At 30.3% G+C, this 25,659-nt stretch overlaps 2 protein-coding genes across 2 annotated transcripts; one reads left to right on the top strand and one right to left on the bottom strand.

The window, feature by feature from the left end:
- The first annotated feature begins 64 nt into the window (after positions 1 to 64).
- Positions 65 to 2,999, top strand: LOC127266166 (BES1/BZR1 homolog protein 4-like). Its single transcript, XM_051296327.1, has 3 exons — positions 65 to 591; positions 1,998 to 2,740; positions 2,813 to 2,999. Exons 1-3 carry the CDS (start codon positions 376 to 378, stop codon positions 2,814 to 2,816), a joined length of 963 nt encoding a protein of 320 aa, XP_051152284.1. The 5' UTR covers positions 65 to 375; the 3' UTR covers positions 2,817 to 2,999.
- Position 3,000: 1 nt separating this feature from the next.
- Positions 3,001 to 11,423, bottom strand: LOC127266162 (probable LRR receptor-like serine/threonine-protein kinase At1g53430). The gene is made up of 24 exons (XM_051296322.1): positions 11,119 to 11,423; positions 8,146 to 8,326; positions 7,963 to 8,034; positions 7,675 to 7,743; positions 7,307 to 7,378; positions 7,111 to 7,182; positions 6,948 to 7,019; positions 6,766 to 6,837; positions 6,625 to 6,696; positions 6,472 to 6,543; positions 6,315 to 6,386; positions 6,148 to 6,216; positions 5,996 to 6,061; positions 5,868 to 5,927; positions 5,758 to 5,796; positions 5,629 to 5,678; positions 5,183 to 5,547; positions 4,908 to 5,103; positions 4,690 to 4,830; positions 4,494 to 4,612; positions 4,195 to 4,405; positions 3,872 to 4,109; positions 3,642 to 3,792; positions 3,001 to 3,555 (listed from the first exon to the last, which is right to left on the bottom strand). Exons 1-24 carry the CDS (start codon positions 11,216 to 11,218, stop codon positions 3,142 to 3,144), a joined length of 3,045 nt encoding a protein of 1,014 aa, XP_051152279.1. The 5' UTR covers positions 11,219 to 11,423; the 3' UTR covers positions 3,001 to 3,141.
- Between the last annotated feature and the right edge of the window lie 14,236 nt (positions 11,424 to 25,659).

Raw genomic sequence — 25,659 nt, 5'->3', positions numbered from 1 at the left:
AATTTGAGTCAATAGTGGGAAAGGCATTCACATGAGAAAGGGGTTATAATTGCCTACGACGTAGCCCACCTGCACCATCACCTGCACCACCTATGGCTATGGCTACGCTCTTCTTCTTCTTCTTCTACTGCTACTATAACTTCTACCTTCTTTAATTAATGTTTCTTCTCATCATTCAATTCTCCATTTCCCCCCTAGATTCCTCCCCTCCCCTGCTCTGCTCGAATCCCTATTCCCCTGGTTTTCTCCGCTAGCTGCTTTTTGCTTTTAGTCTAATTGCCGGCCATGGCGCAGGACCGAGCGCCGTCTTTGTAAATTTTCCACGTTCGTTTGTAGTTTTTCGTTTTCCGGTGAGTGTAATTTGTGTTGGCGGGGATGACAGGGGGAACTCGGACGCCGACTTGGAAAGAAAGGGAGAACAACAAGCGTCGTGAGCGGCGGCGGAGGGCGATCGCCGCGAAGATATTCGCCGGACTCCGCCTCTACGGGAATTACAAGCTTCCTAAGCATTGCGATAACAATGAGGTCCTCAAGGCGCTCTGCAATGAGGCTGGGTGGACTGTTGAACCTGACGGTACCACCTACCGTAAGGTACTTGCTAATTTAATTAACCAACATTTTGATTCATTTTCCATTATTCTCCAAATTCGATTTCTAGGATACACACGCACACATGATTCTTACTGTTCTGTTGGAATTTAGTTTGTTTAGTAGAAGAATTTGAACTCGAAAATTCAATGCTCTGTTTAACCCTAGATGTTCATTACGAGATCCATGAACAATTCAAATACAGTGTATATAGAATTTGTATGTTCTTCTGGACACAATGTTATTGATTTTTTCTTCTTCTTCAACAATGGTGGAATTGGGAAAAAAATTAGTGAATGAAAAAGAAAATAAAAAGGAAAACCTAAAAACAATGGAATGTCTGGAGAAACGTGCAATCTCAACATGTTGTTACTGTTCTATGCCATCTTATTTCTTCTGTGTGACAGATTTAGAATTTGTTGGGAGCATCTTTGGTGGTGAGGTTTCTTTCACTTTTTTTCCATAGATAGATGAAGAAGTGCAGCAGCAGCAGCAGCAGACCTCTTTTTCAGCTACTGCTTCCCGAGTGGCTCTATTCCACTATCTATCCTCTTTACTGCTATCGTGAAACTTTGTTGAATTACTTGGCCTTCCTTTTGCTTTTTTGCATTTTCCCCCTAAGATGGAATTAAAGTAGGGTTGTTTCTTGGGGCCCTCTGTCAGCTTTCATCATATACACCATGGCCCCATTTTGGGGACTCAGAATTTGCCCCTGCAAAGGCACATGACTGTTTGCAATGCTTAGCTTGTTTGGAATGAAAAACACGAATCTTTTCAGTAATAATTATGTTGTCAAGATTGCTTGTTGCAGAAAATTGATAGCGATATTTGTTGCCTAATCTTGAGTAATTTTTCAGTATATTGAATACTAATGAGAATGATGCATTTGAGCTGAAAATCAAACACAATTTGTTTCTGTTTTGGATTTTGTTAAATATATCTGTGTTTTTTGTTTTCTTGCTGAGGCTTGAAGTTTAATATTTTTGTTTATGTTCAAGCTTTGAATTAGTGTACAATGCTGTTTAACAAATAGGTTGGTTTTGTGATCGATGATAATGAGTGTTTTTCGAGACTAAAAGTCGAAAACTAATGATGAGTGACAAGTGTTTATGTTTATATTGATGAGAAGTATGCATTTGAGCTGAAAATTAAAAGCATTTTGCTTCTGTTTTGGATTTTCTATCTCTTGATAATGTAAAATAGTTTTGTGTTTCTTTTTTTTGCTGAGGTTTGATGTTTAATTCTATCAATTATATTCAAGCTTTGAACTAGTGATATGTGATCGATCATGATGAGTGTTTTAAAGTCGAAAACTAGTGATGAGTGTCGAGTGACAAGTTTTGGATTCTGAACATTCTATACATATGTAGCTTGTGAAGGTAACATGTTTTAATGAGTTGGCTTCACAGGGATGCAGACCAGTGGAATCCATGGACATCATGGGCGGCGGCTCTGCATCGGCTAGTCCCTGCTCTTCTTACCAACCGAGTCCGTTCACTTCTTACAACCCGAGCCCAGGGTCATCTTCCTTTCCGAGCCCGGTTTCATCTGCATACAATGCCGATGGAAATTCCCTCATCCCCTGGCTCAGGAACCTCTCTGCATCGTCGTCTTCATCAGCATCAGCATCAGCATCGAAGTTCATCCATCACTACATGCACAGCGGCTCCATCAGTGCACCCGTTACCCCTCCAATAAGCTCTCCTACTGCCCGATCCCCGCGAATCAAGACCAACTGGGATAACAACACTTTTTCTATAGGAGGGCCTAATCAGCACCCCTTCCTTCCCTTATCCACCCCACCGAGCCCCGGCCGACAGATCCTCCCTGATTCGAAATGGTTGATTCCTCAAAGCCGTCCATCTTCCCCAACATTCAGCCTCATCTCTTCCAACCCTTTTGGCTTCAAGGTGGATGACTTATCCCGAGGTGGCTCTCTTGCGTGCACTCCCGGGCCTAGCGGGACGTGCTCCCCTGCTATTGCTGCTGCCTTGGATCAAACTGCAGATATTCCCATGGCTGAAATGATCACGAACGAATTTGCTTTTGGAAGCAGCGCAGATGGTCTTGTCAAGCCTTGGGAAGGGGAGAGGATCCACGAAGAATGTGGTTCCGATGATCTTGAGCTCACTCTTGGATGCTCGAAAACCAGGTACATGCGCTGCTACCGATGAATCGAAGCAACAGTGTATAAAATATTAATTTGAGTAAATTCCATTTGCAGATAACACATTTGATCCAAGGGAGACAGCCATGGTCACATCGAAAAGATTTAAGCCAGGTAAGTTTTAACGTTTCCATCAACATCTGGTTTTTAGCTGCCGGTAGTTTGTTATTTGTTATTGGAGAAAACAAAACTATGCAACATCGATTGAGTTTAAACTTTGCTATGCTACCTTTTCTTCAGTTAAGTTCTGCATTCGATATAACTTCAGTGGCTATTAGTTGGTGCACAACATGTCTGAATTTAGCTATTGTCGAATGCTCGTACATAGAAGGTTTAATTTACGAATCCATGTGTCCCTATGAGTATATAGTTGCTATATTCGTCGACTATTTCACATCCGGAATAAGTTTACTTGTCGAAGAATCATCCCTACTGTCTTCTTTACTATTCAACGACACAGACGAGTCTATCCACGGCCCGTCCATGGATACACCTCTTTGTTCTCGGCTCTCATGAGCCGCGGACGACACATGTGTCTGGCTGTCCTGTGACAGCATTTCAAGTGCTTTAAACCTGATGTCCTCCCCCATCCCTCCGCGCTTAACCAGCGGTGCTTGAACGGGACTCTTCCCTTCGAGCATGCTCACCGCTGCTGACATGGACGGTCTCAGAGTCGGGGAGGGGTTCGCGCACAACAGCGCCAAGTTCAACATCCTCATCGCCCCTACCTTGGAAAAATCCGAGCCGAGGCTTGGATCCACGAGCTCTAGAAGGTTCCCTTGCTCTTGCAAGACATAGGCCTTTGTAAGAGATACCACAATTAGGATTAGAAGCCATGTAAGAGAACCAATACATAGTAATATAGCATAATGTTGAAAAACCTTACCCAATCTAGAAGATATACGAACTCTTCTTTAGGTCTGTAGTTAGTGTTGCTTTTGCCACTTACAATTTCAAGTGCAACTATCCCAAAACTGTAGACATCTGCTTTGTCTGTTAAGTAGCCTCTCATGGCGTACTCAGGAGCCATGTATCCTCTAAAAAAAAATCGAAATTTATTTTCGACGAATTTGCGAAATATCGATAAAATAGATGTTTCGAGAGGTAGACACGTACATGGTTCCGGCGATCCGCGTGCTGATATGTGTGTTCTCTTCCTCGTCGAGCTTCGCCAATCCAAAGTCCGATATCTTAGCGTTCAAATCCTTGTCTAGAAGAACGTTGGTCGCCTTTATGTCTCGATGGACAATCTTGAGCCTCGACTCCTCGTGTAGATACGCGAGGCCTCTCGCTATTCCTACACATATCTTCATCCTCGTCCCCCAGTCGAGTTTCAGCCTTTGATCCTCGGGACCTTAGCGAGGAATGACATATAGCATGAGTGAGATTGTCGACAAGAACAGAAAACATGAGCTGTCAAAAGTAGGATTAGAAAATACCGAAAAGTGCGCGGGCAAGGCTGTTGTTCTCGAGGTACTCATAGATTAGGAGCAGCTGGTTCCCTTCAATGCAACAGCCGAAGAGTCGAACGAGGTTCGGATGTTGTAAGGCGGATATCATCCCTATCTCGTTGACGAATTCGCGGTTCCCTTGTTTTGACTTTGAGGACAGCTGCTTGACTGCGATAATTGTACCGTCCGATAGAACGCCCTAAAACAGCGAGCACGACGACTTACTTTCGAAGATGTCCTAAATCGAGCGGTGTAAGAATACGCGTACGGTTTTTACGTTAACTTACCCTGTAGACGGGACCAAAACCTCCTTCGCCAATCTTATTAGCGCTGTCGAAGTTTCCCGTGGCAGCTTTGATTTGCCGTAGGGTAAAATAACCTGTCTGAAGATCGAGTGCTCGGAGTTCTGTATCGACAAGACAAGTAGTTACGACTTAGTTTCATCGCATGCAAGAAAAGCGATTTTCGCGACGGATGTAATACCTTTGTCTTCGACTTCTTTTCCTCCTAAGTAGCCTTTCATCCAAAGAAGGGCTAAGATCAAACCTACGACGGATAACGACCCAATGACGATGCCAGCAATCGCTCCCGCCGATAGCCCTTCTCCCGTCTTCACTTCGAAATCTAGAGATATAGAAAGAATAGTATCGATAATGTGTATCGAAAGAGAACAAAAATATCAAGATTTCACGAATACATACTCGGTGTAACGGCAACGGCCGAGATCAAAGGACCGTATACACCTCGAATCGGAATAGCCGTAGTCCCCTTTCCTCTCCAATACAAGTGAATCTCGAGCGTGCTCCCGTTCACGTCGACGTTGTAATCCCGATAAATCCCTCTTCTAACGCCATTCGCTTCCTTCATAATATCGAAGTCCGACTCGACAACCCTCCCCTATTAGAGAAATCCCGGTATCGTTAGCTAATTGTAGAAAGTTTGCAAAGAATTCGACTATATATATACGATGACTTACTTGGATCGCTATGTCGAATAGCCTTCGACCGAGGCTATTATACGTTGCGTTGTCGTAGAATATTATCTCGGCGAAATGAAGGCGAACTCTGTAATTCCCAGAGCGCAAGCAAAGGCCGTAGTATTTGATGGACGATGGGGAAAGTCGAGCGGTTCGGTAGATCTCCGAATCCGGCGAATTCATTGGAGAGTCGTTGCGTACGATGAATAGCGCTCGATCGTTCCCCATGTATCGCCCCGAGCTGCTATACGCCCACTCGTTGTGGTATTCGTAATGCGACGGTCCATTCGTGTTCGAGTTCTCCGCATACTCTTCCCCTTCGAATGTCGTCCTCTCGCCTCCGCAGTTCACGAAGAACGAGTGATCTGCAAAATGATGCGATGGTTATGAAGGCATCAATCGCACGAAGTATATGAGAAGAAAACAGATGCCATGTTTGTAGTTACATCGGGAGCTTGAATCGCAGGGGATGTCCGGCTTCAGACACCACGGAATGCTGTCCAAAAACCAATAGGCTTCGTAATTTAGTCCAGCGTCGTAAGAAAGATCGATCGAAAAATAGCGAAAACACTTACGAACTGGGGGCTGCGGCCGAGTGGCTGGCGACTAAATTCCTGCGACGATGTTAGGTTAGTTGTTTGAGCGCCCAGAAAAAGATCGATAAATGTATATTATGAATGCTTACAAGTTTGAGGATTGACACCCGACTGGAGTCGACCCGGTGAAGTTGTTGTACGAGAGATCCCTGAAGCGACAACAATGTAAGTATCGAAACATGTCCTTAAGAAGTCGATGACGGCCTAGAATTCTTACATGTTTTGTCGGGTATTCACGATCCATCCTGGGATGTTACCAGTTAATGAATTGTGCGACACAAACCTACACGGTAGGAATTCATCGTCGAATAAGTATACTTAAACGAAGAGTAAGAAAGACGCGGATCGAGCTCGATCTGAACTACGTACAGATAATTCAGTCTCGGCAAACTGAAATTCCCCGGAATTTCTCCGCGCAACTCATTGAAACTTAGATCTCTGCAAGAACATAGTTCCCAGACGAAGCCCGTCAGCGATATAACTCCCGATGTACAGCGAAAACAGTCGAGAAAAAAACAGGGGAAGAACATCGTTACATATTTCTGAGCTCAGTCATGTCGCCGAGGTAAAATGGGATCGAATCGTTGATCGAACAATTCCTTAGTATCCTGCATCAATATTCGATTCAAAGATTAGCTTCCCGTAGTCGAAAAGTAAATGCAGCCTAGCTTCGATCCGAAATACGGTACTCACAACTCTTGCATATTCTTTAGGCCTTGCAAGTTGGGAAACCGAATACTCGGGCCATGTAGATCCGATATCCTCCTGAAAATTGAACAAAATCGAGATCATCGAACGAATATCTCGACCTCTCAACGGTCTCGACGATATATTAGGCTTACGTACAGTTCCGTCAAGTTTACGAGCCGGGAAATGGTGTCTGGGATTGGGCCCTCCATCGACGTTCCTTGTATATCTCTGTGGAAGATTTCGTTAGTCTTTCCGGGATAAATATCGAATGATGTAATGACGAAAGTCTAGACTCACAATCGATCGAGTAGCGTCCAGTTGCCTATAAAATCCGGGATTCTTCCCGATATCGAGCTCCCGTCTATCCTACTGCGGATAGTAAGAATGTTCGATGAGTATATCGATATATATGCGTAGATATAAGCTTCGTATGCGACTAGCTCGTTGATGTCTTGGATAAGGACGATTTTGTTACTTACAAATCTGTTAAGCTCGTTAGGTTGGCGTACTCTACTGGTATCGTCCCGTTGAAGTTATTCGCCGAGAAAAGACTGCAGCATTCAAATTTAAAGCTTTTAGACGAGATGATCGAATCAACTTTTTCTAACGACAATGTTAGGATAATGGTCGAGGAAATCTTACATTCGACTCAAATTTCTCAACCGTCCCAAACTCGCCGGGAGATTTCCTTCGAGCATGTTGTCTTCCAAAACCCTGCAAGAAATCGGACAACACCGGTGCCATGAAATGATCGTTACTCAGCATATGAATAGACGGTATTCAACGTATAAAGTTATCGTATTCGAGAAATGAGATTCGTATAGCTCTGAATACTTACAGCTGTTCTAGCGTTGTGATGTCGCCGATCTCATCCGGGATCGGACCGGTGAGATTGTTCCCGAGAAGTGATCTATTACAACAAAACACGTAAGCATCGTTCGATGCCTCGGACATTTAAAAATTGTGTAACTTTTTCTCATGTTTTAAAAAATATTGTACAAAATCTTCGAAATGTCTACACTTAATGATCGGTGAAGATGATTGTTGTCCGAACACTGTAGTTTAAGAAATTTTATACAATATTTTTTAGAACATGAGAAAGATTGCGCAGTTTTTATGTTTATGATATATATTTTTCAAACCACCGATAGATTATAAGCAATTATTCCAAAAAATGAAAAAAAAAAAAAAAAAAAAAAAACTTACAATGTTTTAACACGAAGCCGTCCAAACGCTCTAGGAATCGAACCGTTGAGGTAGTTCCGTGTTAGATCGCTGAAACGGGGAAACAGAATGTTCAAAACTGTTAGAATATGAAACTGAAATGCTGTATTTCAATCATAAGAATATGAGTGATATACAAATCGTCTAAGAATCCTACGAATCTCTTAAATAAGACAACTACCATAAATATAATATATTGCTTCTACATATATATTAACAAAATCAAAGCCAATTATTCGAATGGCGAATACCGTCAGCAATGATACTTACAGCAAGTTCAGGTGAGTGAGATTCGCGAACGCTTCAGGCAAATTTCCGGTTAGATTAAGTCCCTTCAATTCGCTGTCGAGGCAAAGACAATGAGGAAAAGATCGAGTTATGTATACACATACATAAGTATACGCGCGCATGTAAGAATAAGAATTTTAAGTGAAAAAACGGCGCGTAGCGTACATGGCCGTGACATGGCACACGGTGTTGCTATTGAATGAACAATCGCACCCCACGCGGCTATATATGTCGTAGTCGCCATCGACAATGGTTACGTTGAAACCTTTGGCATCGTTGCAAGCGCTTCGACTAAGATTCCAATACGGGATCCGAAGATTCGAGGATATTGTTCGAAGAGTTTCAACTGTTACAGACAACGTTGTTCGTCAGTACGAACGTTGTTTTAACTATTTTGGACAAAGAATTCAATTGAAAAATAAATAAATAACTATTGTTTATTTACCATTTATATTTGTTATACTTCCTATTTTTGTTTTTTTTTTTTTTTATCAATATATTATTTTATTATTTTGGATTGACCACATCTAACGGATCTATTTTATAATTGTGTAGATATGATTTCCACAAAGCATTAAGGTAATACTATATTACTGTGCGTTCGTTTATAGGATTTTGGTAAAATTTTACTATTATTTATCAAATTTTTTCTCTGTAAAAAGTATAAAATAAAATACTTATTTTTTATTTTTATATTATACTAAAAATTAATTTTATATTAAAAATATCACATCAATACATATTTATACATATTAATATCACATCGCACAATCATTATAATTCAAAACTTTTACTATTCTAATTTCACCTCAAAATCCAAACCTCCAAAGTCAACACACTTGCAGTGTACCCATCAAACACAAAATATTAGGGTATGCTTCTTTAACCAAATTTTCCAGAAAAAAATACATTTTCTTCTCTCACAAAACATTCTATCAAATATTATTTACATTAAAAAAAATAAATAGATTGAAAGCGTGTATAGAGTATTTCTTATTTCTAAAGAATATGCCACATTTGATATTTATTTTATCAAATAAAATATTTTATTAAAAATTATTTTTATTCTGGGTGTGTTTGTTTGGAGTTTGAGTTGGAATTTGAATAGTAAAAATTTTGAATTTGAATAATTGTATCGTTGATGTGATGTTTTCAATGTAAAATTAATTATTAATATAATATAAAAAATAAAAAATAGGTGTTTAATTTAATATTTTTTAGGAGAAAAATTGGAATGAATACTGGATTTATAATCCAATCTGCTAAACAAACACATCATAATAGGTGTGTTCGTTTAAAGGACAAACGATTTTTGCCAAATCCTACTATTCATCCAATTTCTCTCCCTCTCAAAACATCAAATCAAATACCTACTTTTTATTTTTTATAAGTATTATATTAAAAATTAATTTTACATTCAAAACATCACGTCAATACCTATTTATATCACATCATACAACTATTATTATTCAAAAATTGTACGATTCAAATATCAACTCAAAATTCAATCCCTCAAACAAACACAAGTATACTACTCTCTCCGTCCCACATAATTTGTCCTTATTTTTTATATTTTCGTCCGTCCCACATAATTTGTTATTTCTTCTTTTGGAAAATTGATTATACACATTAATCATATTTTAAAAAATTTTAAATCTTAATTAAACTATTTAGTTATTTTAATCTTAATCTATAATTATTTTTAGTATATAATAATTATTTTTACTAATACATTTCTTAATAACTTACTAATTATACTTTACCTAAATTATTGTAGGCACATATTATCTAGGACGGAGGGAGTAATATATAAATATTCACACAATATATAATATAAATTCACAACAACTTAACAATAACACAAAATTTTATTTATTTTTTATACTAAGGACACAATTTTTTATACTCTATATAAAAAAACATGTCAATTAAAAAACAATTAAGTTTGTTTGTGTGTTTGAAATTGATTTTGAGATAAGATTTTTTTATGGGGTTTAAAAAATTTTGGTTTAAATTTAGAAATAAAATAATACTCCCTCCGTCCCGCTGGAAGGGTGGTGTTTGCTTTTTACAGTTATTATATTGGATTGTAATAAAAAAGACAAAAATACTGATGTAATATAAAAGTAATGACATTTGTGTAACATATTGTAAGTTGAAATAGTATTTATTATATTAAATAGGTAGTACAATTATTAAATTAAAAAATGATAACTTTGTTACGAACGAAAATGAAAAATGATAACTTTTCAATGGAACGGAGTATATGATAAGATATTTTGCAAGAGAAAAATCGACAAACTTAGAATTCAAATACTAAAACTTCAGTTTAGGACTAAAGGTTTTATTAAATTAGAAGTTGATCGAAAATTAAAAGCAAATAATTTCAAATCAATCACGTTAAACATAAGGGATTTTGTAAATCAATAAATATATATATTACAAAACGCATCCAAAAAAGAAAACAAATTAAGATATTTTTTTAATCTTGAAAATACAAAAAAAATAAATTCATATAAGACTGCTGACAAAACCAAAGCTGTCTGAGAGAGACGCCAACGAAAAGTCAAAACAGATCTTTCTCATTTCAAAATCAATTATTTATTAGTTTATTATTTTTATTTTTTTATATTATTATTATTATTATTATATTATCCATTTCCAGACATTAACAGAGCAACCTCATCGTCATCAAGAAAAAAGCTACAATAATTGCCATTTGCTGACAGATCCAAATAATAATAATAAAATAAATAAATAAATAAATATAAATAATATTAAATAAAAGACAACGACAAAATTCACACATCAACCTCCATTGTTATCTTCAAAAAATAAAAATAAAAAATAAAAATAAAAATAATAGTACAATCCTTCACATAATTTTCAATCAAAATTCCAAATTCCAACTACTGTAACATTTGGCACTAAATTTTCACATAAAATTTCATCACATTCAAAATTATTTCAACTAACACAGAAAATTGATCCCCAAATGTTCATAAACTGCAACAATTACGCATAAGAAACCCTAATTCAAAATTCAATTAAAAATATATAGAAAATGAAAATGAAAATGGTTCTAGATAGAGAGCATATATATATATAAATAGATACAGATGGGTGTATGTATATTACCTTCATCTTGAGGAAGAAGCTGAGAAAATGAAGTAAAAAATAGCAGAGAAGCTGCAAAAATGATTCTAATAAGAAATCTTTTTTCCCCCAAATAAGCCATTATTAATCTTCTTCTTCTTCTTCTTCTGCGGTACTTGAACCTCTCTCTCTCTCTCTCTATATATATATATATATTGCTTTCTCTCTCTATATATCTATCAGTGAGAAACAAAATGCAGCAGTTAAGAGAGGGATAGAGATGGAGAGAGAAATGGGAAGGAAGCAGTTTTGGGAATGAATAAATGGAGCAGTTGAAATTAATACAGTACGTCTGAAACCCTATAATAATAAACAATTTTATTTTATATATATATAAAAAAAAAAAAAGTAATGAAGAATTGAAGGAGTCAAATCAAATTTGGGAACGATGATAAATACGATTTGCAGAAACTTTTTTGTCGAAAAAGGAAGAAGACGAATTCAGGTAAGGAAGAATAACAAGTATTGGTTGCTCCAAAACAGGAATTATTATTATTATTATTAATTTTATTTTATTTTATTATTATTTTTTTTTTTTTTTTGACGTGAGAATCGTATCCACTATCCGAAAGTGCGATCGAACCTAATATATACCTGTAAACTAGAAAGACAAACTAGGCTAACCATATGTAGCAGGTGATAATGAAGCGAGGATTTGTACCCATTATTATTATTATTATTATTATTATTATGATTATCTTCCGTGGGTAGTTTTTGCCTTTATTGTCAATTTGTTGAATTTTCTATTTGCCCACATGGTTTGGGAAAAATAATACTACTTTCGATCCACATCATTTGTTTTTATTTTTTATATTTGTCCGTCTCACATAACTGTTTTTTTTTATTTTTGAAAATATAATTATGCACTTTAATATTTTAAATTTTATAATTTTTTTTAATTTTAATTAAACCATTTACTTATCTTAATTTTAATTTATAATTATTTTTATTAATATACTTTTTAATTACTTACTAATTATATTTTACCTAAATTTATGTGTCTACGGTAATACGGAGTAATGTATATAGTAGGATTGAATTTGGATTTGGAATTTTGAAAGGGATAAAATTTTGAGTTAAAGATAGTAGTTGTTTGAATATCGTAGTAACATTTAATTTGATATAAATAATTGATTGATAATATTTTATTATTGAATGAAAATTAATATTCCTCTCGTTTCAATTCAATTCAAATACTCTATCCGTCCCAACGAAAGGTTGTCATTTTTTATTTTTCTGTCCCAAAACAAGGTTACTATTTTCTAATTTAGTAATTGTAGTACCTACCTAACATAATAAATACCCTTCCAACTTACACTATATTACACAAATGTCATTACTTTTATATTACACAATACTAATAGGGGCATTTTCGTCTTTTTAACTACAACCCATTATAATACTAATATTTAAAAATCTACGTACAAAAAGTAAACATCAATCTTGCACCGGGACGGAGGGAGTATTACTTTTATCATTTTCACCTCTTCCATTTCAAAGTATTATTTTTTTTATTTTAGAAAAAGTAATCGTACACTAATAACAAATTATTCTCACTTTTATTTAAATTACAAACATACTATTACACGTGCAATTACTTTATACAAAAACTCAAATGACAAAAATATTAAAAAATTTTACAAATTTTTACTGACCAATAAAATAATATTAGTTTTTAATCTATTATAAAATTTCAAATATGACGCGGTTCAAATTAGAAGGAAGAAATAGTTTTTTTTAAGTTTTAAAAAATTTGTGAAAAGTAAAAAGATTGACATTTACTATAAAATAATTATTTAAGTAAGATACTTTTTTGAAAAGTTGCTATTACTAATAATACCAAATAAAGGGTATTTAATATTTTAGTAATATATTAAATAAAAATTAAATATTTAATTAGATAGTTTTTTTAATAATAATAATAAACACTACGGATTTATTTGTTTAGTGTTTTGATTTGATGTATTATTTTTTGGTGTGAACTATAAAAAATTGTGTAAATACATAAAAATTAATATTTTATATTGAATATTTATTTTTTATAAAATAATAAAATATAATATATTATATATATAGAAAAAAAACCACACAACCTAATTAATTGTTTTTAATATTATACCTTAATAAGATACATTGCATGCTATTTTATAAAAATAAAAAAAATAAAAAATACAAATCCAATAGTCTAAAAATAAAAATATATCTACATAATTAACCGTAAATTATTTATAATCCATATGAATATATATATATATAGACATATTTATACAAGAGAAAGAAATTGTAAATGAACATAACAAAATAAAAATAACTAGAAACAGTACGACATAACTCAAGTCGACAAGAAAACAAATTTACTGGATAAAAATCCAAACAAACAGCTCCTAACTTCTTACCCGGTTTTGTCTGAATTCAGGGGGTTCTACTGAAAGATGATGGTCCCGGGACTACAAGGACCGGAATCGATCAATGAGAACAATTGTGTTGTGTAGAACGTAGATCTCACAAGTATGGATGGTTTGGATCTTTTCTGGTGTTGTAGTCCTGGTCTTAGAAAAATTTCCACTCTAGGCAGTCCCTTATATGCCCACCCTCACCGAAATCAATGCATATATCATAACTAGTTGTAAAGAAAACATTATTATTAAATTTAATTATGTAATACTTTATCGGCTCTGTTTCATTAATGAGATTTTATTTTTAATTTTATTATAGTATTTTAATTTTTTTAAAAAAAATATTAAATTAAATATTTATTTTTTTATTTATTTTATTACATTAAAATCTAATTTCATATGCAAAACATATCGTCAATGTATATTTATATTATATCAAACAACAATTTCAATTTAAAATTTTACTATTCATAATCAAAATAAAAAAGCATTATAAGTAAACACACCCATATTTTAATTATTCTTTTTTAATGATGTATATAGTAAAAATAATTTTTTTTTAAAAAAAATTATATTTTAAAGTTGTTTCTTATTAATACTGGTTCGGTTCATCCTACATGTTTAAATGAATTGATTTTTAGTGCGTGGAACAAAAAATTATATAAAAAAATAAAATATAATATTTTAAATTGAATTTTTTTGACTTTTTGGAAAGGATATTTGAATTTTCTTTTACTTTTTTATTTAATTAAATATAAAAATTTAATTTAAAACAAAGGATTTGAACCCACATATTTAATAATTGTTATGAAATATCAATAATAAACAAAGGCAGTAAATTTAAAACACCCAAAAACAATAGTGCAAATATGCTTAGTATTATTAAATTTGTAAATATTGCAGAAATAATTGCACAAGTGGATCATATGTATTTCTTGAAATATATACATAGAGGGACATAAATATTCATGCCATGGTCCCATTTTACAGCTGTATATATAATTAATAGTTAATTAATTTATATTTCAATTTTAATTAGGGTCAGAACATTTATCCAAAAAATAATTGATACGCTATACATTTATTATTTTTATATTACATATATAATTTTATATAGCTCAGATAAAAGATATTATTCCAAATCAACCCATCAAATTATCCAATTCCTTAATCTGCAACTAGTAAGTTAATACACTTTTTTATTTTGGTCCCTTAACAATTATATACTTTCTCGGTCCCTTAACAATCTATATATTTTTCTATTTTGGTTTGTCTCATGATAAAGTATTCATTTTTTTTAAGTAACGGTACTATCCACCTGATATTACAAATACCCTTCCAATTTATAATATATTATACAAATGATATTATTTTTATATCATACAATACTAATAAGATTAGTTTAGTCTTTTTACCTTTATTTCTACTACATCCCAATATAATATTAACATTTCTAAAATTCCGTGAAAAAATAAATAAATAGATAAATATGAGACAAAAAGAGTATATAATTGACTCATTTATCTTTATCCTCTTGCAATAGTATATAATAGTTATTTATTAATTATTTAGTACTACTAAAAGGTTATTGCTAATATGCATTATTAACTTATTAACAAAACAATTATTCTTATAGATCATGTGCACAAAATTATCCGCCACCTCCTTTCACAAAGCAATTATTCCTACAAATCTAAGTGCACCAAATTATTCACCACCTCTTTCCACGGACCATAGCTTTTGTTTTTCTTTTATATTTTTATCCGGATGGAAAAACTTTTATTATCAGCGTATCCGAAATATGATGTGTACACATAATCAGGACATAAAAATTATACAATCGTCGGGTCATGATAATTTATGCAATTCAGATGATGGCATGATCTATAAAATATGATCTTTGAAATATTGTAATATGTCACTCGGTATATATTAAAATGTCATCATTTTTTATGGATAAAAAAGCGTACAAGGTAATTAATTTTAATTTTTGATAGGAAGAAAATTTGTAAGGATGATTTTTTTAAAAAAAAACTTAATTGGATTTATTATTTGAAGAAAAATTAGGATAATTTACTTAAAATTTAACCCCGAATTCAAAACCTTTGATTTGTGCAAGTTTAAATTATAAAATATCGAAATTATGATCCCAAAGGGTGTGTTTCTTTATGGGCTTTTTGGAAAAATTTCGGTTTGGATTTGATTTTTATTTGAATTTTGAAATGGGTTTGAATTTTGTTGTTTCTTTTGTATTTGGGTTTGGTTGAGATTTTGGGAGTTTTTTATGTGTATTGATTTGATGGATAATGAATAAAATAATATAAATGTGTATTAAATTTAATTGATAAAATTTATATTGTATGATTTGATTATGAATTTATATTATACCCAACATATATATTCAAATTTTTATTTATTTGTATTATAGAAAATTTTATTCTCTACAAAATGACATATATATTTTATATATTTTTTCCCTTATAATTATAATAAATATTAAGGTTATGTTTCTTTACCCCAATTTTCTCAATTTTTACTATTTGGACGATGAGTTTTCCGAAAAAAAAAATACATGTTTTCCTCTCACAAAATATAACATCAAACATTATTTTAATACCAAACTCAAACTAAAATTTCTCAAACTCAACCAAAAGAAACACACATTATATTTTAATTTTAAAAAAATAAAAAATAAAGTCAAATCTGCCGCAGTTTGGGTCGGCCAAACTGTAGACAACAGATTCATAATAATATAGATGTATATTAATTTGTATAAAATATATTTTATATATACATATATATATTTATAAATTTTTGTTTATTTGTATTATAAAAAAATTTATTTTCTACAAAATGACATATATATATTATATATATTTTATTCAATTATAATTATTATAATCTTTTTTTACATTTATAATTTTAAAAATTTTATTATTTTATTAAAAAAAAAAAGGACAAGGCTTTTTCAGACTTTGTCCTCCAAAACACAAACAGTCCAGGTTTGGGCATTTTCACAGTGAAAATGTAACATCCCCATTTGGTTCATACTGAAAATGCTACCGCCACACTGCATCATGAGGTCGTCACCTTCTAATTCGGCCCACAATACAATGTTAAAGGCTAAAATTAACCATAAAAGCGATTATATAACAAAATCTTTATCTTATTTATTTATTTATTATATTATATTATATTATTAAATTATTAAATTATATTTTATATTTATCCTTATTTATATTTATCTTTATCTTTATCGATATTTATCCGTTTAACCGTCTCTATAATTATAACCAATATACAAAATAGAAATAAAATTTATTCTAAAATATTAATTTATTAATCTTAAAATATTATAAAAATATTTATTTGCTATAATAATATTATTTTATATATTTCAAAATTAGGGCATTACAGAAAACGCCCAAACCTTGGCTAAAGAAACAAGCCCTAATTCATAACTCTTAATTTATATAATCAATTGACTAAATTATGACCAATAAGTCATGCCTTTGTTTATGTAATTATAATTGACTAGTTTTTTTTTTTTTTTTTTTTTTTTTTTTGTCGAGATGGTTCTATCGGCTTGGAGCAGCGCTAAGGCATCATCCGGGGGTATGCCCAAGTAGTAAATAGTTCGTCGCCCAGTGATCCAAGACGGGCTAGAAGGTTAGCTATTTCATTTTCTTCATAATGAATGTATCGTATTAGAATCATAAGGTATTGTCAAAACATGCTTTGAATTGATAGAATGATAGACACATAAGGGTGAATGTCTCCTATTTCACCCTGGAGCATACTAATGGTTGTGGTTGAGTCCGAGTAGCAAAGTAGAGGCAAAGCATGACGGTTGACAACAAAATGAATAGCATGGTATATGCCACCAGCTCCATTTTCAAAAACTGTGATCTATCATGCGGAGCCTGAAACTCCGGCAATCCATTCACCTGTATGCATTCTTAGAACTGCGCGAAACCTGCTCTACGCTTCGATCCGTGCAAGGTACCATCCGGATATGCGACAAAACTTTTGCATCTTTCGGGGAGCCATAACGCATACCTTGGTATAGGAATCTTCTTCAGTGGCTTTTGAAAAAGCTTTGTGAACAAGCATGTGGAAATAACTTTTGGTAAATGTCTCCATTGGCCGAGGAAGAAGTTGGTGGAAGGCTTCTGACTCTTCAAATAAACCATATCACTGTGGGATGAGTGATTTTATCCCTCTTGATCTAATCCCTTAGTTTTGAAGGATTATATATCTTTCTCAGTTATTTGCGTACAGAACTCAAATCGCGCCTATATTGTCTTGTTCTACACGCATTTTTATGTATGTTGCGTTAATTGTGCAGTTTTTTCAGCATAAAAGAAATAGGGACAAAATATCATAATATTAGGATATGTTTGTTTATCGTTTCAAACTCAAATCATCATTATTCAGTCTTGTTAGAAATTTTGGAGAAAAATAATAAAATCATTTTTATTAAATATCAAAATAAATGGGTCTATATATAGGCAACACAAAACAGGCTCGATAGACTCAAATATAAGTAATTTAATCTATGGACAAGACCAAATCTAAATATAAATCTATTAAATCTAAAACTGAATATCTAAAATATCTCCACATTCATCTGAAACTCAAGTGGGATAACAGAAACCAACTTGAGTTTTGATAAAAAAGTTGAATATAAACACAATAAAAAATGCAAATAAAAATAACATTTGACTCTCCATCAGAGCCGAAAACGACATAACTATCCACCAGAGCCGAAAATGACATGACTCTCTACTAGAGTCGAAAACGACATAACTCTCCACCGAGCCGAACATGACATGACTCTCTACCAGAGCCGAAAATGACATAACTCTCTACCAGAGCCAAAAATTACATGACTCTTCATCGGAACTGAAAATTACATAACTCTCCACCGGAGCCGAAGATGACATGATCTCTACCAAAGCCGAAAACGACATGACTCTCTACAGGAGCCGAAATTACATGACTCTCCATCGGAGCCGAAAACGGTAGAACTCTGAATGAAATCAGAGTTAAACGCAGACACGAAAACGATAGAACTCTGAATGAAATCAGAGTTAAACGTAGAGAGATAGTACACAAAACATATCGCAGACATCAGACAAATCATAAATAGCAAACAGATCACAAACATCGGACAGATTGCAGAACAGATCGCAAACATCGGACAAATACAGAACAGATCACAGACAACAAACAGATCACATTGCAAAAATCATAAAGATCACAAAACAAATAGTAGACACCAGACAGATCATAGAATAAATCGCAGACTTCGAACAAATCTTACACAAATTCAAGAGACAAAACGGATCGCACGTAAATAATAGACAAGCAGCAGGCAGATGACAGATCGCAAGACAGATTTTAGATCGCACGCAGGTAACAGACAAACAATGAACAGATGACAGATAACATATAGATTTTAGATAGCACACAGGCAACAGACAGACAGATGACAGATAGCAAACAGATTTACAAAAAGATAGACTTTCAAAGACATGATCTCAAAATTACAAGACCTCCGGGTACAATCCAGGTTGAATGTATCCGAAGAAACGAGGGTTGGTAGGCTATATTTATGGTATGAAAAAATTAAACTCCAATACTATGTTAAAATTTTGGGAGAAAAATAATGAAATCGTATTATTGATCATCAAAATGAAGGAGTTTATATATATGCAACACAAAACATACTCGATATATTCAAATCTAAGTAATCTAATATATGGATAAGATCAAATCTAAATATAAATCTACTAAATCTAAAACTAAATATCTGAAATATCTCAACAAGTCTACATAGTTTTTAATAAAATATAGATTATTATTTTTTTGGGATTGAATTTTAAATACACTATTCATTCTATTTTTTTCCCTCAAATATATCAAATCAAACACATATTTTTCATTTTTTATATTATACTAAAAGTCAATTTTACATACAAAACATCACATCAACACCTATTTATATCACATCATACGACTATTCAAATTCAAAATTTTTACTATTCAAATCTCAACTCAAAATTCAAACACCAAACAACCAAACCCTAAATTCATTCAAAGATTATACATAGCATAAATTTCAACTGTTAATTATTTTTCGATCTAACAAGGATCTACATATTTCTTACTTTGTCTAATTTTTTTACTATTATTTCTACTTTAAAATATTCAAATCTTTCTTCATTTATTAATAGTTTTCTTTTTCCTTGTTTTACCTACCTATCAAATTAATAAATAAAATGATATAGATATTTCTTTTTATCAAAAAAGCAAATATTTAATATATTTTTTCAAAAAAGCTAATATATTACACGTAGAACCTCCGCGCTCTTTAGCATAAGATTTTGAATCTCGTGTGTCGACCATTTCACCGCTAATGTATCTTAAAAGTGCATCATATTTCATGAATAAGATATTTATATAGGGTGTGTTCGTTTTAAAGATTTTTCCCAAAATATATTATTCATAATTTTTTTTTTAAAAAAATATCAAATCAAACACTTATTTTTTATTTTATATATTATGATTAAAAATCAATTTTACATATAAAATATCACATCAATATCTATTTACATCACATCATACAACTAGTCAAATTCAAAATTTTTATTATTTAAATTTCAATTTAAAATCTAAATCCTCAAACAAACGCAACCATAATGTACGATGGAATAGTATTATTTATTTATTATTTTACCAAAAGTGGTTTGACTAGGGGTTTTGACTTTTCTTAGAGATATTTATATATGAACGAGTAACATGTTAATAATTTAGAGTAATCAACGTAGACTCTTTCACATATTTTAGTCAACTTCTTTTTATGATTAACTGAATCTAGCTGTCTGCTTGTGTATTGAAGGAAGATCCTGGACCCCGACACCGGACGATTCGTTTTGTGCTAGTCAGCACTCTGAACGGTGTGGATCAATCTGGTTCATAGAATCCATGGAGCTCTAAACAATCAAGCTGTTGTTGCATGCATGCATGAAGTTGTGTTACGTGCTTGTAGTCAAATATCTTCATTTATTTATTTATCTAGTCATGAATGTTTGGAATAGATCTAAGGCTAATAATAATAATAATAATAATAAAATAAAAATTAAATTTTATTTTGCATTTAATAACTAACCAAAACAAAACAAATTCAAAAGTAAAAAGCAAACAGATTTTAAGGATTTGTTTGGGAGTTTTGAATTTTGATTTAAGATTTGAATAATAAAAATTTTGCATAAATATATGTTGATATGATATTTTGAATATAAAAATAGTTATTTAGTATAATATAGAAAATAAAAATAGATATTTGATTTTATATTTTTGGAGAAATTTTTTTTGATAAATAATAAAAATTTGATAAAATCCACATCCTCAGACCTCTGTGTGTTTGTTTATTCGTAGTTATTTTTTTTGTGAAGTATAAAAAAATATGTTTTTTTTTTTTTTATAACAGTAATTTTGATACTCTTTCATTCAAATTTATATTAAGTTTTCTTTTAATAATTGTTGTAAGAACAAATGAAGTATCACACTTTTTTTATTATAAAAATATTACTCACTTCGTCCCAAAATTATAGTCTTAATTGGATTGGGCACGAGATTTAATGGATATTGATATTATATTGGTAGTTGGTAAAAAGCATAGATAAAAGACTTTTTTGCCCTTGTGAATGTATTAGTGTAAAACATAGTGGCAGTTGTGTAATAAAAATGAAAAAGTAGGGGTAGTTTTATGATGATATAATTATTTATGAAAATAAAACTATTATTTTGGGACGAACAAAAATGATAAATAAAACTTATCGTATTGAGACGGATGAAGTAACTATTTTTATTGAAATTTGTACCAAACTGTATAGACATAATAGTTATAATATTTTATAAATAAAATACTCCCTTCGTCCCATAAATAAATATCAATTTGCTTTTTGCATATAATTTTAGAAATATTAGTATTATATTGAGATATAGTAGGAATAAAGTAAAAAGGACTAAAATAACTTTATTAGTATGTGTGATATAATTGTAATGATATTTGTGTAATATATTGTAAATTGTAAGGATATTTGTAATGTTAGATAGATAGTACAATTACGAAAAAAAAATACTTTATTATGAGACATATTAAAATAAAAAAAATGAATAATTTATTATAGTACATAGAAATAGATATTAATAAAAGTAAAAGTTAACTCCAACAAATAAAGACGAACCAATTCTCACGAAATCTTTTCTTTGTAAGCCTCACAAAGTTGACCAATTAATGATGAACTGTACGAACATTGACCAGGTTATCCGTTGACCTCGATTATCATATCTAATTATTTAATGTTCTTGTCCTTTCATAACAAACTATTCATTTTTTTATTTTAATTTGTCTCATAACAAAGTATTTATTTTTTTAATAATTATATTATCTATCTAATATTACAAATATTCTTATAATTTATAATATATTATACAAATATAGTTACTTTTATATCATACAATACTAATAAGGTTATTTTAGTCATTTCTACCTTATTCATATTACATCCTAATATAATACTAATATTTCTAAATCCTCGCGCAAAAAGCAAATTGATACATAATTATGGAATAGAGGGAGTATTTTTTAGTGTTTACTTGGAGTTGTATATGTTTGCTTTTTATTACTCCCTTCCACTAAAAATTGCCTATTTCGGTTCAGCGTGGAGTTTAAGAAAAATAAATATTTTATTGAAAAAAATGAAAGGTAGTTGCGAGTATTTTTGAAAATTTAGTTAGAAATGAAAGTATATGAAGAGACATAGTGTAATAAAATTGATGGTATATATTTTAAATAAGCATTGAATTAAGGATAATAATTAAATATATATTGTCAAAATTAGTAATGTGATAAATTTAACTGAAAGAGAGAGTATTATTATTGGTTGGTGTAGGTTCTCCTGTTTACGGCGCACACTTTAAACATTTATAAATAATTTACTATTTAATGAAAATTTGGTACAAAAAAATAAAATTACAAGTAAATAAGAATAAAGAATTGAATTGTAAAAAATAGAATTTAATAAAGAATTAGAATTTATTCTTCTTGTTCGGTAAAATAGACAATTCGTTTGAAAAATGTAAAATAATGCTGCTATTTAAATTGATCGATCATGAATAAATGATTAACGAGTAAGAATTTATGAATAAATACTTTTCATAATTTTCTTATTTAAATAATAAATTAGATACTATGTTTTCTAAAATCAAATTTGTGTAATTTTATTGAAAAATAGTAAAAAATATAAATATTTGAATAATTAATTAAATATGATGTTTTATAAAATTGAAATAATATAATTTAAAAAATATAAAAATTAAATAATATAATATAATAAAAAAATAAATAAATATACGGTATACAATTCTTTTTATTTCTTTATATATTACAGAGAAATGAGAGAATAAAATTTACTTCTCAACTCTCAATTCTCTTGAGAGAAATGAGATTATTTCTATTTATCCGGTCTTATTAATAGTATTGCATATATATCCAAATATTTTACTTTTTTTTGTTCCACTTCTTTCGTCTACTATTTTTATTTCGGTCTGTTTCATTTTATTTGTTTTTTTAGTTTTAGGAAATATAATTATTCACTTTAATTATATTTTAAACTTTATAGTTTATAATTTTTAAATTTAATTATATTATTTAGTTATTTTAATTTTAATATTTATTTAATTTTATTATATGATAATTATACTTACTAATACATTTATATTTACTAATTATATTTTATCTAAATTTTTATATTCATCGGAGACCAAACATAAAATATGGGACCGAAGGAGTATTACTTTCAAACTTTTTAATTCTTTTATTTTGTGTAGAGTTTTTGTATAATTAAATATATATATATATATATATTATCTAAAACACACTCAAAATACTGCTCCATTTTTTTATTTTTTTATTTTTTCTTGAGAGTGTATTCTTTTAACAAAATATATACACATATTTTTTAAAGTAATAGTAATATATTATACATATTTATTATTTTTGTATTTTTATTATCTCACAAAACAAACACACTTTGAGTTTGCTTTCAGTTTTTTCATATGATTTTTACTACTCTTTTTGTCTTTTATATTGTGTTATATTCTCATCACATTAATAAAAATAATTATATTATTATAAGAGTAATTATAATAGAATAATATTAAAATAATTAAGTAATTTAATTAAAATTAAAAAATTTAAATGTAATTATTTTTCAAAAAAGACAACGGGACATAATATGTGAAACGTACTAAAACATCAATATGAACAAAAAAAAAAAATTGAAATAGAGTGACTATTTTTTTAAATTTAGAAAGAAAAAAAAATCAATTTTTTATTTTAATTTCTATATTACAATAAAATTTATTTTTACATCAAAAATATTATAGCAATACCTAAATATTTTACATTAAATAATTATTTTACTTTAATATTTTACTATTTAAAAACAATATTCAATTTCAAAAACTACAACCTAACACACCTATTTTAAGTCATTCATCGAAAAAGGCTGCGAAAAAATAATACTCCATATTCTCTTAAAAATCGAGTCTATTTTATATTTTTGTTTATCTTTTAAAATGTTCTTATTTTTTTTATTTAATAAAAAAAATATATTATTTTTTATATTTTTCTTATTATAAATGATAGAAAATAACAAAAAATATCAATCAAATTTTATATATTAATATTTGTACCAAAAAAATTTTTAAGTATAAATTTGAAAGACGAAAAGAATATAAACAAATCGGTAATAAACGGTGTCATATTTATGCATAAACTTTATGGCTATCTTCTTTAGAGTTTGTTGGGATTTGATTTTGTATTTTAATTTTTGAATAACGAAATAATATATAGCAAAGAAAATGAAGTCAATCTTCGAATAAATATAATATTAATTATTATATCAAAATATTGTATAAATTAAGAAAAAAATATAAAAATATTTTTATTAGTATCTTATAATACTAATAGAATGATATTTGTATAAAAAAATTATACAAATATAAGAATATTTTTAATGTTGATTAAGTACAATGACGCAAAAGATAAATGTAACCCTGAGAGGCGGACAGAGGGAGTACTATTTATCAAAATTTTCTTATTTCAAAATTATTAAATCAAATACATATTTTACTTAATACTCCACTGTCCCATAACTATGTATCCATTTACTTTTTGCACGAGTTTTAGAAATATTAGTTTTATATTGGGATGTAGTAGGAATAAAGTAGAAATGACTAAAATAACTTTATTAGTATTGTGTGATATAAAAGTAATGATATTTGTGTAATATATTGTAAGTTGTAAGAGTATTTATAATGTTAGATAGATAGTACAATTACTAAAAAAAATAAAATAAAATGAATACTTTGTTATGAGACGGACTAAAATGGAAAAATTGATAGTTTGTTATGAGACGGAATGAGCAGTATATTTTGAAATAATATATTATCATTCAAAAATTCATATAATACACATTTATTTTATATCATATTTCCTACAATATTTAATTATAATTGACATGGAAAAAATTGATCGACAATGCAACTTGTGATTTAATAAATTTGTGCACCCAAAAAATATATTAATTAAATTATTTCAACCAAATTCTAACTGCGCACAGGATTTCCGCTCCAGAAAACGATCTGCAGCACATTCATGACCTAGGATCTTGTTTTGGATCATCCCGGGACTTAAGGTCCTGGATCACCCTAATTTTCATATTTCCAAACTCGGCATGTGAGCAAGTTGCCGAGCCTCCCGCATAAGTTATTACCATGCAGTCTGTAATAATAACAATTAATCTAATTTATTTATAATTTGAAATATAAAAATTAATTTTATGTTAAGATATTAAAATGGAAAATTTTCATTATAAAATACGCATAAAATACGACATATAATAATTGTAAAAATATTTTAAAAAATTCAAATGACAAGCAAATTGGGTTTGTTTACTTGAGACTGTAAGATAGAAATTTTGGGTGTGTTTGGTTTAGATTTGAAATCAATTTTTTTTTTTAATTTAAATTATAATTTAAATAGTAATTTGAT

This window comes from Andrographis paniculata, unplaced genomic scaffold (genome assembly GCF_009805555.1).
Source record: "Andrographis paniculata isolate CXL003 unplaced genomic scaffold, ASM980555v1 Contig74END, whole genome shotgun sequence".
Classification (NCBI taxonomy): domain Eukaryota; kingdom Viridiplantae; phylum Streptophyta; class Magnoliopsida; order Lamiales; family Acanthaceae; genus Andrographis; species Andrographis paniculata.
This window is presented reverse-complemented; position numbering and strand designations above follow the sequence as displayed.